We start from the raw sequence: 15,327 nt of genomic DNA, 5'->3' as shown, positions 1-15,327 counted from the left end.
GGCATGAGGGCTCCTGGAAGAGTTCACCCCACTGCTTATCTCTCCAGGTGGGTGAACTGCAGAGTGCGGTTCAGCCAAGGTTTCTCCTCCTCACTCCAGCTACATCACACCTGCAAGGTGCCAGTAAAGGGAATGGTGAGGGCTCAGCAATCACGGAGCAAATCTGACATTCCCTCTACAGCTGCACCCTCCTCCTTTAGCATGAAAGTGTTGTGAATGTTGCTTTCATGATGTTTGACGTGAAAGTAAACTCCTGGTGTAAATGGTGGGAGGAGATGGGAATTTTAACAACTTGGACTGGGTAAAGGAAGAAAATGCTCTTATCTAAACAGGCAGAAATGGCATGAGGCCATTGGTTCTCTTGGCAGTGTCTGACTGTGCTTTCTGCCACTACAGGCTTCTCTAGTTGTGTGGGTTATCATCCTGAGGTTCATGGGTGACCTGCCAGAGCCAGCAATGTTTGCCAAGAATGCCACTACCAAGAGCAGCTCCGTGATGACACAGATATATGACACACTTGGCAGGAAAAACCAGGTCCAGTTCAGGAACGACAGCCCAAATATGGTGAGACGAGCAGGCTATGTTTCTATTTTCGTTTGCTTTCCTTGGTTTCTGTGCTGTTCTACCAAGAGTGAGAATCATTTCATGCTACTGTACTTGAAATGCCAGAAGTGCAAAAGTGCCCCTGTCAGTCCCGGAAGGACACTGCAGCTCCTTCTGGCAGGAGGGAGCAAACAAAAACATCTCCATTTGAGCATCTTTCCTTCCTTAATGAATCATTCTTGCTGTGCATTAAACTAATTTCCTATAATGGTACTGTGTGTTGTAGAGAGACAGCAGGAAGGATAACAAGATTTCAAAGGGGATCTCTTCCCTGAAGCTGAAACGGTCATCCAAGTTGACAGGGAAGGTAAGAGGTGGAAATAAATTGCTTCCCCTAAGCCTTCTTGCCTGGAACCCTGTCTTCACCTTCTGACAGATGTTATGTGACAGCAACCTCCCAGATGGAAACTTGTTCCCCTGCCAAGCCAGTGCAGCCCTGTGTATGGGATACCTGGTGCACTGTTCTTCTTTTGAAACTATCCCCATGTGCACTGCTGTCATTCATTCTCTGGCAGATTAACTCCATCCCTCCCTCCTGGAGAGTGACCCCTGCACACAGGCAACAATTTATTATTGAGAATTTCTGGTATGACAGAACAGTTTGCCCAAAGCCCTGAGCAGACTGAGAACCACCATGTGCTTAGGGCTGTACAGGACAGTACAAGAAAGTTCTCCTAGCCAGTAATAGCACCGTAACACTGCATTTTATGAGTTAGCTTGAGAGGGAAGGGGGGAAATATGGCCTGTTCCTAACTGCTCCTGCCAGAAAGATAGAGAAGGAATGTCTCTCATTTCTGGGAGAGCTGCCTAGTAAGAGGGAAGGTATCTAGAGCACTCTGGGGTTCTTCTTGGTTTCTTTCAGGTGACAGACCAGCTGAGAAGTGGAGAAGAGGCTTTCCAAGAGGACAGCTCGATCTCTGAGAGACCTATGTCCAACCTAGAAAAACTGCACTTCATTATTGGCAATGCAATTCTGCGTCCTGCCATCAGGTAGGAAATTTGTACCTCCTTTCTAGGACCAGGCACGGATTTAATCAAGGAAATCCAGCATCCCCTTTCCACAGTCCCAGGGCATTTTCCAAATGCTGGAAGTATCTCACATTTATCTATGGGGATTTCTGACTGAAAGCCCAAGCTAGTCACATAGGAATGAGACTGTAGGCCACACACCTCTTTGGAGAATGCTTGACCTTTATCAGAGGGGACAGAGAATGACTCCCTTACTGCCTTTTCTGGTATCTTCATGTTGTGGCTTAGGTCAGCTGCCTCCATGTGTGGCTTTCTGAATACCCCACAGATATGCAGTGGGGCAGAGCTCAGGGCTGTAACGCAATAACACTTGAAGGTGGAACACAGCCCTGGTATGAGGGAGAAGAAACACTCAGAAGAGTAAGAAATATGGAGTTAATGTACACTAGGTGTATGAGAGGTGTGCATAACCTCAGTTTCCCAACAGCCAGTTGTTGAGCCCTCAGGCAATGTCCCCAAGTCAGAGACAGTTTAAGGTCTGGTTTGCTGACTGTATCAGCCACTAGAAGAAATCCTGCTCACAAGCGGTGTGAGGGTGGACCTTAGGCCAAGCATGGTGTGAGGATAAGAGGTGGTTCTGACCTGACCCTGTGAATTCCCTCCTCCATTTTAGCCCATTTTAGCTTTTGCAACACTTTTCTGTAACAAAGCCCATAGGCACAGGCCCTGCCTTGACCTCAGTCATGGGCTGCATTTCTCTCTACATACGTGCTTTGTTTTAGTCAGGATGCTCCCCGAAGCAGATCCTCAGCTGGCAAAAATTGCCTTCAATCAGTGTATCGTAACAGCCACAGGCTAAGTATCTACTCCCTCAGTCTGTGTTTCATCATATGTCCTATCCGGGAACAAAAACCTCACCTACTTTGTGTCCTTCCACATCAGACTTGCCAAATGTGTGTTCCCAGAGTCCAGAAAATTTAAGATGATTTTTAAATAGCAGTTTTGTTTGTATACAGAATTTTGTGTCTGTTTCCCATATATCCTCACTGCAGGCAACTTGCATTTTCAGAAGCTCATTCTGAAGCACCCTTTCCTCTATTCCTGTCCAAGGACTCACTCCAAGTTTACTAAAAATATAAAATTAAGCAGGGTGTCCTCCTGTCTTTATCCCCAAATCCACATATAAGCAGACAGACAAGAGCCACGAGATACAAACCACATACTGTAGAGAGGTTAGACCAAGTTTCACATGTGGAGGGACAGCAATGCCATTTCACAGCTGGATGACCCAGCAGTTGTTATCCCTGCACAGTCCCCTGCTTGTCACAGGAGGTAATCCAGCATGAGAATTGCACTTGAACTGCTTGAGTGACAAGGGCTGGCAAAGGGCACTAAGTATACCTTGAGTCTTTCCCTGCCAAAGCCAATGACTCAGTTATTTCCTGTGGTACATTACAGTTGGTACCCTAGCTAATGGGTTAAACCTAGCTCAGATCTACATCATGCTGCAATCATGCCAAGCTTGCAGTGGAAGCATAGCCAAAGACAGGTCAGACAGTGAATCATTATCTGTTGCTTTCACATGTTTTATTACAGAGATGAGATTTATTGCCAGATTTGCAAACAACTCACTGAAAACAGCAACAGGAGCAGCTATGCTCGAGGCTGGATCCTTCTGTCACTTTGCCTTGGTTGCTTTCCTCCTTCAGACACATTTGTGAAGGTACGCTACTAACTTTTCCTACAGCAGCTTAAATGCCTTAGCTGATCTTGTTTCTTGTGTATTTTGATGTTTTGATACAGACAGCCACATAAACTGTTTGGCTGCCATAGCATCTAGTGCTGTGGTTTTAGCAGAAACTCTCTCATCTCATATGCTTATCTGGGAATTTAAAGAAATGATTGCTGTACTCCCATTTAATTCTTTTTCATTACACGTCTTACAAGTTGGATTCTGTTGTTGATCACAGCCCTCATTTTAGATCTGTAATCTGCAAAGAATCTGGCAAATTTTAACCTCTCCAGTTCTGCCTTTCCAACATTTAAAAGGTGTCTTCAGTTACAATCCCAGTGATTAAATATACTCAAGACACCAGTATAAAATCACCCCCATATTTTACGAGTTCTTACCCTACATCTCCAACCCCTACAAAATCCAACAAAGATTTGGGCTTTTTCATCATTCACTAATTTCCAAATTTAAATGGATGATAAATCCACTTCACCAGAGGAAAAAAAAAACCAACAACCGGTGACTCCAACTTGACATCAGCCTTCCTCCTAGATCTTAGAGGCAAACAGAATCCATAGATATTCCTGAATCTTCAGCCTTGCTTTACTGACATCCCAGCTGAAATGATTAATCTAATCATAAATGCTGCTAAATGGACACTACTTGGAACAAACAAGACACAAGCCATAGACATGTTTCGACACCAGTCTTCATCGAAAGACTGTGAACCATGCAGAATTCGTGAAAGACATGACTATACCCTATCTCTAGGAATATTCTTAATCATTAAAATAACCAGGTGACTGACCCATGCTTCCACTAAATACAGGTATGTAAATACAAGTCCATGCTTACACCATGTCATCCAGATACCAGAGCCATACAAACTCCAAAAGCTCAGTTTATCCAACACTTCTCTTCCAATGTCCAATCTTAATCATGGACTTCCACTATTGATATTGCCAGAGAACTTAGTAAAACTACAAATAACCATCATCATCAATCCTAACCTGCAATTAGCCCTCTTCCCAGCACTTTTGTTTATACAGAATGTCACAAGACTTCAGGCTGTTCAGTTGGAAACACTAACCCTTGCTCGAACCTAGTCATAAGAATAAAGTCTCCACTGTCTGACATTTATTGTGTAGTTAAACATGGTGAATAGACTGACACAAGTCTTCCTCTTTAGACTAAAAGCTCTGCAGAATGAGGGAAAACTTGGTGTCTCAAACACTAATTCCAACCCTAACCTTTAATACTTTCTGGTGAACTGTAAGCTGACTGGTCACTGTAGTCTAGTATATCAGCTGCAGAAGGTTTCTAATGTTTTATGAGGATTGGTATTTCCTAACTCTTTCTTATGCTCTATGCATATAGTACCTGTTGAATTTCATCCACCATGGGCCTACAGGCTACGCACCATATTGTGCTGAACGTCTGAGACGTACCTATGTCAATGGAGCACGGACTGAACCTCCGAGCTGGCTGGAACTTCAGGTAGCAACTCCCTTTTTGCTTAATTATATTTATCTGTGTCATTTTATACTGGATTGCGTTTACTAGCCTGTGCTAACAGATCTTCCTAAGTCCAGTCATGGAAATCAATTGCACAAGGGGATTAAAGCCAGCTGCCTTGGTCTGGACAGCTTCTTAGATATACCTCTTCTGGCTATTCAGTTAACCTAAATCCAGTGGAGGATGTAATTTAAAAGCTGCAACACATGATTTGCAGGGAGATAACCTCTATCCACTCAGGAGCCACAGGCCAGAACCACCTCCGGGGGAAGCTCTTACCATCATTTGTGGAAAGCACTGAGTAGGGCTTATGCTTTTAAAATGGAGGGAGGAAGTGTGTATGATAGGACTATATTGCCTTCCCTCTTCCTTTTAATGTCACCCTAGTAATGAGAAGTCACACACACATGCACATATGTGCGCACACCCCCTTCAAGTGAAGACCTCAGTTCAATTCCTTCCTAAATCTGAGACCCTATTGCCTAACACACATCTCCCTAGGCAAAGTACTTGCTGCAGGCCGTCTCTCCACTGATGCATGTAAGGCTGTACCCAAAAGTCATCAGGCCAAATACGGCTCATGAAAAGTCTGTCAGTCCACACTGTTATGTGATAATCAGCTCCCCTGAGTTGTGGGGAGCGGAGAACTTGAGTCCAGTGCTGCTCCAGGTTTGTAATTTATATTTAAGACTCACCATGCATTGAAGAAACTGTGTGGGTGTTGGAGATTCACTCAAAGATTGTTGACTAGGGTGTACAGTGTGTGGAGCTCTTAAATCTAAATGCCTTCTTCATTCTTCACAGAAAAGTAAGGTTTGCCCATAATTTGTTTCTCTCATTTAACTCTGACTTACAGGCAACAAAGCAGAAGAAACCCATTATGTTTAATGTCACCCTGATGAATGGCCAAAGCATCACTGTCCCTGCAGACTCTGCTTCCATTGCCAAAGAGATCTGTCAGTTCATAGCAGATAAAATCAAACTGAAGGATGTGTTTGGTTTTTCACTCTACATTGCTGTGTTTGATAAGGTAAAGTGTAGAAAAATAGAATGAAAGCTCCCTTCTCTTTCTGTGGAGTTGCTGCTGTCCACCCAGCCTCACTGAGGACTCCCTCTGACTCCTGACACCCCGTCCCACTCCTATGCTCAAACCAAATCAGTTCTGAATCCCAGCTGAATCTCAGCACCTGATAATCCTATTCTGCCTTTCTGTTGGCTAGCCTCTTAGCAATTCCTGCTGCAGGCCTGTAAGGTTTCCTGTGCCAGGTCACATAATTGACTAGTGTCCCTGCTCCCATGCATGGGCAGTGCAGCGCTGTGGTCTCCCGCCATGTTCTGAGATCCCACTTGCTCACCATGCATGCAGCACTGCAGAACTGCTGGAGCAGGGTGAAACTAGCAGGTCTCACATGCTAGGGATCTGTGCTCAAAGACACATTTCCTACCTACATTGCTGCACGTTACTTTCTTGTTCTGTGTTACAGTGCTGCTGATGCAGCCCCTGTCATGTGGCATTGAAAGCCAAGGTCCCTGTCAGGGCTGCTGCTGTTAGCTCACATGGTGGCATTTTAGCCTCTCCTTCCCTTTGTTTTTTTTTTACAGTAATACTGTAAAACAGACATACACAGCAGGATGCTCAGTTAGGCATCAATAGCAATGAAATTAATTTAGAGATGGCATTTTTGTTTAGATTACAGGAACACTTGCATGTGCGCTTAAGGGCATATACAGGGGATAAGCAAAGTACAAAGAGACAAATAGAAGATCGCAAACCAGAGCTGCTTTGTCTTAACTTCCAACTTACTTTTCCCAATACCATCCCTGTGCATAAAAATACACACATTTACCAAAGTACAACTTGCACATCCATCTGCTTACCTTTTCAGAGTTTTTCTTGCTGTCAGGAGACCAGGAGCTTTGGGTTTGTTGTCTTTCACTCAGATACAAAGCGGGCATGCCAGTAAATGCAGTGTCCCTTTGTTCTAGGTCTGGTCACTGGGTGGGGGACGAGATCATGTTCTGGATGCCATCTCTCAGTGTGAACAGCTAGTGAAGGAGCAGGGCACACACGAACGCAATGCGCCCTGGCGGCTCTACTTCCGGAAGGAAATCTTCACCCCCTGGCACAATTCACAGGAGGATCCTGTCAGCACTGATCTCATTTACCACCAAGTCATTCGCGGCATCCGCTTTGGAGAATACCGTTGTGAGAAGGTGGGTCTCCTTATTCATACTCCTAAGGAGACAAAACTATATTAACATTTCCCACATTAAAAAGCAGGAAGATGAATGAAGTTTCTAGTGGCTGTGAACAACCTTTCCATTCTTAATCGTAGACTCATAGAATCATTTAGGTTGGAAAAGACCTTCAAGATCATTGAGTCCAACCATCAACCATGCCCACTAAACCATGTCCTGAAGTGCCTTGTCTATGTGCTTTTTGAATACCTCCAGGGATGGTGACTCCACCACTTCCCTGGGCAGCCTGTTCCAATGCCTGACAACCCTTTCAGCAAAGAAATTTTTCCTAATATCCAACCTAAACCTGCTCTGCCACAACTTGAGGCCATTTCCTCTCGTCCTATCTCCAGCCACCTGACAGAAGAGACCAGCACCCACCTCACTACAACCTCCTTTCAGGTAGTTGTAGAGAGCAATAAGGTATCTCCTCAGCCTCCTTTTCTCTAGGCTAAACAGCCGCAGTTCCCTCAGCTGCTCCTCATAAGACTTGTGCTCCAGGCCCCTCACCAACTTGGTTGCCCTTCTCTGAACACGCTCCAGCACCTCCATGTCTTTCCTGCAGTGAGGGGCCCAAAACTGAACACAGTACTCCAGGTGCGGCCTCACCAGTGCTGAGTACAGGGGAACAACCACCTCCCTGCTCCTGCTGGCCACACTATTTCTGATGCAGGCCAGGATGCCGTTGGCCTTCTTGGCCACCTGGGCACACTCCTGGCTCATATTCAGCCGGCTGTCAACCAGCACCCCCAGGTCTTTCTCTGCCAGGCAGCTTTCCAGCCACTCTTCCCCAAGCCTGTAGCGCTGCATGGGGTCGCTGTGACCGAAGTGCAGGACCCGGCACTTGGCCTTGTTGAACCTCATACAATTGGCCTCGGCCCATCCATCCAGCCTGCCCAGATCCCTCTGTAGAGCCTTCCTACCCTCGAGCAGATCGACCCTGCGTCCCAACTTGGTGTCATCTGCAAACTTGCTGAGGGTGCACTCAATCCCCTCAACCAGATGGTTGATAAAGATATTAAACAGAACCAGCCCCAAGACTGAGCCCTGGGGAACACCACTTGTGACCCGCCACCAACTGGATTTAAATCCATTCACCACAACACTCTGGGCTTGTCCATCCAGCCAGTTTTTTACCCAGCAAAGAGTATCCTTGTCTAAGCCATGAGCCGCCAGTTTCTCAAGGAGTATGCCATGAGAGACAGTGTCAAAGGCCTTACTGAAGTCCAGGTAGAGAACACCCACAGCCTTTCCCTCATCCACTAGGCAGGTCACCTGGTCATAGAAGGAGATCAGGTTGGTCAAGCAGGACCTGCCTTTCATGAGCCCATGCTGGCTGGGCCTGATCCCCTGGTTGCCCTGCATATGCCATGTGAGTGCTCTCAAGACAAACCGCTCCATAATCTTCCCCGGTACCGAGGTCAGGCTGACAGGCCTGTAGTTCCCTGGATCCTCCCTCTGACCCTTCTTGTAAATGGGCGTCACGTTGGCAAGCCTCCAGTCGTCTGGGACCTCCCCCGTTGACCAGGATTGCTGATAAATGATGGAGAGTGGCTTGGCAAGCACCTCCGCCAGCTCCCTCAGTACTCTTGGATGGATCCCATCTGGTCCCATAGATTTGTGAGTGTCCAGATGGCGTAGTAGGTCCCTAACTATTTCCTCCTGGATGAAGGGGGGTATGTTCTGCTCTTCGTCCTTGCCTTCCAGCTCAGGGGGCAGAGTACCCTGAGGATAACTGGTCTCTCTATTAAAGGCTGAGGCAAAGAAGGCATTATGTAGCTCGGCCTTTTCCTCATCTCTGATGGCAATGTTCCCTTCTGTATCCGTTAAAGGATAGATATTCTCCTTGGCTCTCTTTTTATTGTTAACATATTTGTAAAAACATTTTTTGTTGTCTCTTTCAATAGTGGCCAGATTGAGTTCTAGCTGAGCTTTTGCCTTTCTAATTTCCTCTCTGCATGACCTTACAAGATCCCTGTACTCCTCCTGAGTTGCCTGCCCTTTAATGACCAATTCCTGTCCAGGTGATTGTACCAGCTGTCACTCTGGCCCTTGTAATTAATACATTTTTTTTTCCCTGCAACTTTCAGTTCATGTGGCAGTTGGAGGCATGTCCAAAGGGGCAATTTGGGTCCTTTTAAAATATCTTTGCTAATAATCTCCTTGATGCTATGATTGTGTGAAGTTAATTTCTCCTTATGCTGGATGACTGTCAAGAGTTATCCAGACAAAAGTGGAGAAAACCCTATTCCTAAACTGGCTTCAAGGTTGAACGAGGCTATCTGGACTCTTGGACATCTTTCTAGGCCTCTTTTAATGGATTAATTGTTTCAGGAGGAGGATTTGGTGGAGATAGGTGCAAAAAATTGTTACATCCAGTTTGGAGATTCCATCCACAATGAACTTGTGCAGAAGGTGCTCCATGACTGTATCCCAGTGAAACAGCTGAAGTCCAAGCCCCTGGAAAAGTGGGTGAGCCTTATAACCTATGCACATGCTAAGGTAAGAGGTTTGTTTGGCACTGCTGGGTAACCACTCTTGAGCACCAGCTTCTGCTTCTTTCACCATTTCCATTTATGAATAGTCTGTTGGGGGAAGAAGGAAAAACATCTCAGTTTGTATATCCTAAATAGTTATTAGGGCTGGGGGAGTGGAGAACCTTTCCACTCACTCTTCCATGTAGTACTCAACAGGGGCAGGGTGCAGAATGAAAAAAGTATATTTAAATCTCTGAATAGGGTATCTTTTAAGGCTTTTTATCTCCCATCTGACAACTGAGTCAGGATGGGTATGAGATGGAATATTGGTTTTGATCTGGAAATGGATTACCTGAATTATTTCCCTGGCACCCAAAGTGTGTTAGACTCTGAACAGATCAGTCAGTGGGAATTTGAGGGAAATTTGGAAGCCACATGCCTGTGGGCATCCTCAGCTGCATGTGGCTTGAGCCCCTGGAGGCTGTTCCTGATTTGACTTTCTCCAGTTACCCTTGACACCAGTGACAGCAGAGGACTGTTGGGAACCTCTGGGATCAGGCCTGTTCTTTATTGTCTGCAGATCATGCAAACCAGATTTTACTGAGAAAACCTTGCGAATCTTTTTATACTGCAGGCTCCATACACACAGGACCGTCTCTCCCGTCAGACTGTGAAGGAACAACTTGTAGATTTTGCTCGCTTTCAGTGGCCTTTGCTTTTTTCCCGATTCTTTGAAGTCACTAAGTTTTCAGGTAATCTCTGGACCCTGGGAGTAGAGGACAGATATAAGCTCAATAGAGGAGGACTTGTACAGCATTGATAAGTTTTTTCTGCATTTTCAGGTCCCAGCTTGCCCAAGAACCACTTTATCGTTGCCGTAAATTGGAAAGGTATCTGCTTCTTAGATGAGTCAGAAAAGCGTCTCCTTGAGCTGACCTTCCCAGAGATAACTGGCATCCACACCAACAGGTGACTGCCCCAGAAAGACAAGATCTGAGGAAGGCATCTCTGCCCATACTCAGAAAGGGTTTTCCTTGTAGGAGGGAGGTGTACTTTCTCTGCTGTCCCCCTAGGTGATTTGATCTGAGACTGGAAAGGTGTTTTAGTCTAGGTCTGGGAAACAGAAGGGGACAAGTTGTGAGCAGCCTGTAAAGGAAATAATACTGAAATGGATGAATCTTCCCAGCTGATGGAAGGAGAGATGATCGCGTTCAGTCAGAAAGGTATAAGGAAGCACAGGCATGCATCAAGACAAGAATGGCCCAAATAACTAACATAGTTAAGCCATCGTCTATTATGCATGCTAGGAGTTCGTATACTTCTCAGGTGTGATGGACCTGAACAGGATAACTGAGGGAAAAGGGTAACCATTGGCTTGCTCAGGGCACATATCCTTGCATCAGATCACTCAGAGATTAGGGTCTTACATACACAAAAAATACCTCTGTGAGGACTGTCACAGATTTAATTAGTTGCTCAGTTACTCCAAAAGAAGGGTGTTCTTTTGTCTATAATGAAGTACTTCTGTACAAAACATGGTGGAGTCCAGAGTGAACCTGAAACACTTCAGTCCTTCACACCTACCAACTCATGAGAAGGCAAATTTATAACTACCAACACTCACTGTAAGGGATTTGTCTGCAAGGAGGTGTAGGTGCCTTGGATGTGATTGCAGATGGGTCTGTAAGTTTTTCAGATGCTCTGGTAACAATCTGTTCAATAATACATAGGGCAGTGAAGTCATTTGGACAGAGCTGCACTCTCATCACACTTCGTGGCGAGGAGTTTGTCCTGACATCTGTAAACAGTGTTGTCATTGCTGAACTGGTTGTCATGTTCCTGGAAGGACTGAAGAAGAGATCACGATTTGCTGTGGCAATGCATGAGAAAAAATCCCAAGGTAAGTCATAACTTTTCTACAGGCTAGGGAAGAAATCTTGAGAGAACCCACAGCACTCATTTGAAAGAGCTCAAAGAGAAGAGGGAGAACTTAAGCAAGAGTCCCTTTGCTCCAGGAGGGATGCATAGTGATCAGCACAGCAATACAGAGCATAAGGCAATGTGATTCAATACCTTTGCATACAAATTAACTTTCCTTCCTCCTTCTACTTCTTTGCATATTTTATTTAGATAGTACAGTGTCCAATAACTCAGCCTTCTTGTAGTAGGAAGTTGGATCTGGGCTCCCTGGAAATACTTTCCAGAAAAGTTTCACAGAGGTGGTAAACTGGAATTTTCTGTGGAATATAGTTGGCTGGAACAGAGGATAGGGGATTAAATTGTAAACATTAATTTCACCTACTTACAACTACTTTCTTTCCATACTTTGCTGCCAGTTCTAGACACAAAGTCAGCATCCATTTGGAACAAATGGAGTTTTGCCATTGCCCTCAGTGGATCAAAATCAGCCTGTCAGAGGAAATTTAAGTGATTTCTCTGAAGTGTTACTGGATAATTAGCCATATTTACACAAATCACTTTCTATTGCTAATTGAATTCAGGCCTTCAAAACACAATTCCCTTGTCTTTCATGTTGCAATCCCTTTGAATTTTCCTGGACTGTCAAGCCTGAACAGTACTCCCTTATTCTGTTTTCCAGAAGATCCTGCCATCCTGTCCTTCAAGAAGGGAGACTTGCTAATCTTCACCGAAGACAAAAGGCTGGATGAGAACTCTGGCTGGACCTGTGCCCAGAATGAAAGGACAGGCAAAACAGGGAATGTATTTTTGGAAGAGATCTACACCATTCCTTCTCTCACAAAACCCTCTAGTCAAGTGCTGGTAAGAAAAGCTGAGCACTCTCTTTGAAGAGACTGGAAGATAAATGATAATAACAGTGTTAAATATGATTAAATTTATAACTGGAAGTTAGTTGTTCCTCCAAAGTCAGACAAGTTTTATATCTCCCATTGAAGAAAAGCATTTCATTTTGTCCTGTCTGAAAACAAAATTAAACCTAGCCCAAACTCTAAGGAGAAGACTGCAGTTGCACAAAAGCAATGACTTCCAAAAAAATGGTCCATTCACCATTAGGGATTTCAGTGCCTGGAATTGGTAGCAATTAATGGAAATGGGTGTGCAGTTGAATTTTCCTGTATTCATACTGGGCTTGATTGGGCTTGACTGGGCTCAAGGGAAGCTCTAAGTGCAGCAGGTTACTTTAAAAGAGTATGCTCTTTGAGGGAGTCAAGGTTTCCCATTGATCACTCTGCTAACAATTTTCTCTTCAGTTTTGGAGATTCACTATATTAGATACTGTGCTAACAAGTAAAAAGCTGAAAAAGTGGGGGGAAAACACACTAGTGATAAGCAGGTGCATTTTTAACAAATGTTGGGCTTTGGATAATCACATACATTTTGATGGCCACCACTGTTGGGACTATGCAAATTACTTCCTTGAGTCAACTATTCCCAAGTCTTTTTTGAATCTCTGAAGATGCTGCTTAGGGGACAGAAGGTCTCCTGCAGCACAGAGTACTCAAGTTTAGTATACACCATCTGCACATATATGCTGAGTAACACCTGACAATCTGTGCAAAGACCTGTGTCCATGTGACATCTCTACAAGGCTGTGTCATTCCAGAGTTTGCTGATGATGTCTCCAGACCAGAGGAAGACAGCTTCACAGAACTCCTACATGGATGAACCTGATGAGGAGGATCTCAAAGTGAAGCCTTACACCCTGGAGGAGTTTTCCTATGAACACTTCAGGTGAAGCTCTCTGTGTAGTGTGCACCCTAGGAAAGTTATCCTTAAAGCCTAGGATGTAACAGCATCTCCCATTTCTGATTGGGTTTCTTCTCTTTGTTCCCTGTAATTAAGTGTGACTTTGGACGTGCAGAGATTCTGGCACATGGCCTACTTGTATCTTTTGTCTGCAGAAATGCAAAGGGAAGGGTAGAAGAACCCCAGCTGGACTTATTTCTTTCCAGGAGGCCCTATTCTTAGTTCTCACCTCTTCTTCAGCACTTACCAGCTAGTGAGCATACACAACATTTCAGGCCTCGGCGAGTAGGCGAAAAATTAGTCTTCTAAATCCTCTCTTCTTTTTGCAAGCCTTCTCCCTTCTGGATCTACAAGAAACTACATTTTCCTGTTCTTGTTGACCTGCATAATCAAACAAGATAGGAGATCACTGTCTTGGGAAAGAACATGCCTAGAGATAAGTCTTTGTGATAATGACCTCCTATGTTCATAGCAATACTGATCCAGTAATTTTGTATTGTCTGCACTTGCCTTCATTCAGGACTCCTGAGAAGGAATCCATCAGCAAAGCTGTTCTCCAGAAATCCCGCGGGCGCAGTCAACTGTGGGCACACTCTAAGGAGCCCTTGAAACAGCCCTTGCTGAAGAGAGCAAGCACAGACCCTGATCTTCGGGATTTAGCCTGCCAGGCCTTCATTGATATCCTTTGACTCTTCTCTTTGGGACCTGAGAACACTCAGGGGAAGGAAGAGCTAGCTACCTCCACTAAACTTGCCTCCATTGAGATAATACCACATCCACATTATAGGGGATATGTTTACATCAAGGTGGGGGGTATCAACTTTGTTTCCCTTGTCTACAGAGGAAAGGTTCCTGTTCCCTCCAAATGCTCCACAACTCCTGATGGCTCACTGAACTCAGAACATGGCTTTAGGAGTGGATGAGATTTACTGCATATGCTCAGAGCAAGCAGCTAATATGGTACAAATCACAGCCAAGCAGTGACTGCTGCACATGGAAAGGGGGTAGAGGACAGGTGGGGAATATGTTCCAGACTGTCCTCCCAGTATTTGCTACTTAGACATCAACAGAGTCACTGACATGTTAGGATCCAGGTGAGACTTCCCATTTACCTTCCAAAATTGGCCTGCTTTTGTCCTTAACAGCACATTCACCCATCATGAAATTCATGGGAGACTATCCCTCAAAACAGACACACTCCTCTGTGGAACTCACTGACCAGATATTTGTAGCAGCTATCCAGGAGGAGGTCCTGCGGGATGAGATTTACTGTCAGATTATGAAGCAACTGACTGAGAACAGAAACAGGTACTTACCCGGGTGTGCACACCCTGCTTCTGCAGAGCCAGGGCTCAAGTACAGCTGGTGATCAGGAACCCCTGCTACACTTGTGATGGGGTGGGGACAGAGGGGAAGGATGCCCAAATGTTGGAGTGACACCTTCCCTTCCCCCTTTTTCCAGGCAGTGCTGTGGGGCTTACCTTTATGGAGCGCTCAGGACCACTGACTGGCAGTAAGAGGCCACAGAGCAGTTCTATTACTCATCTCCCTTGAGCTGCTGCTTTGCTCCCATCAACATTCAATGCTCATGTCTGTGCAGTATTGTGTGAGGCAAGCAAGGTGTTACTGAAGCCCTCTTACTCCCAAGGCAGTCTGTGGAGAAAATATGGCACTGCATAGAATTCTTGCATGCTTTCAGTCGCTGCTCTGCCCTCCATTTGTTTTAGGTTTCCCAATGACAATATTTCCCTCCTATAAGCACATAGTTCACACCAGATCTTTTACCACCAGTGAATACCTTTGAGTAGTTATATTAATTAGGTTGCACAACTGCCTTGCAGAACAGATTGGTTACACAGGTCCCTGCCCATGCATAAGTCTCCAAAACAGGCTGGTGTTCTCTTCCCCACTCATAAAATGGTAATTTGACCTACTTCCAGGGGAACTGATTTGCAAAAAGAAGCTTAAAATAATACTAATTATTAACAAAATGGTTTGTCTGAGTCTAGCTGCATTGTGTCACTGCAAAAGTTAGAGAAGGAACTTCTATTTGCTTATTTTCTTTCT

General features: G+C 44.9%; 1 protein-coding gene across 3 annotated transcripts in view; it reads left to right on the top strand.

Moving 5' to 3' along the window:
• Positions 1–15,327, top strand: part of MYO7B (myosin VIIB) — a 59,178-nt gene that overhangs the window by 31,431 nt on the left and 12,420 nt on the right. For 2 of the 3 annotated variants that reach the window (XM_030027472.2, XM_030027470.2), the window contains 15 exons: positions 397–564; positions 830–910; positions 1,466–1,593; positions 3,169–3,295; positions 4,682–4,801; positions 5,676–5,849; positions 6,806–7,033; positions 9,392–9,559; positions 10,169–10,286; positions 10,377–10,503; positions 11,265–11,434; positions 12,134–12,315; positions 13,118–13,245; positions 13,781–13,938; positions 14,415–14,568. In XM_030027472.2, coding sequence (XP_029883332.1) covers positions 397–564; positions 830–910; positions 1,466–1,593; positions 3,169–3,295; positions 4,682–4,801; positions 5,676–5,849; positions 6,806–7,033; positions 9,392–9,559; positions 10,169–10,286; positions 10,377–10,503; positions 11,265–11,434; positions 12,134–12,315; positions 13,118–13,245; positions 13,781–13,938; positions 14,415–14,568 — 2,231 coding nt within the window. The remainder of the gene's footprint in view (positions 1–396; positions 565–829; positions 911–1,465; positions 1,594–3,168; positions 3,296–4,681; positions 4,802–5,675; positions 5,850–6,805; positions 7,034–9,391; positions 9,560–10,168; positions 10,287–10,376; positions 10,504–11,264; positions 11,435–12,133; positions 12,316–13,117; positions 13,246–13,780; positions 13,939–14,414; positions 14,569–15,327) is intronic. The other variant, XM_030027471.2, reaches the window with a different exon arrangement.

This window comes from Aquila chrysaetos, chromosome 10 (genome assembly GCF_900496995.4).
Source record: "Aquila chrysaetos chrysaetos chromosome 10, bAquChr1.4, whole genome shotgun sequence".
Classification (NCBI taxonomy): domain Eukaryota; kingdom Metazoa; phylum Chordata; class Aves; order Accipitriformes; family Accipitridae; genus Aquila; species Aquila chrysaetos.
This window is presented reverse-complemented; position numbering and strand designations above follow the sequence as displayed.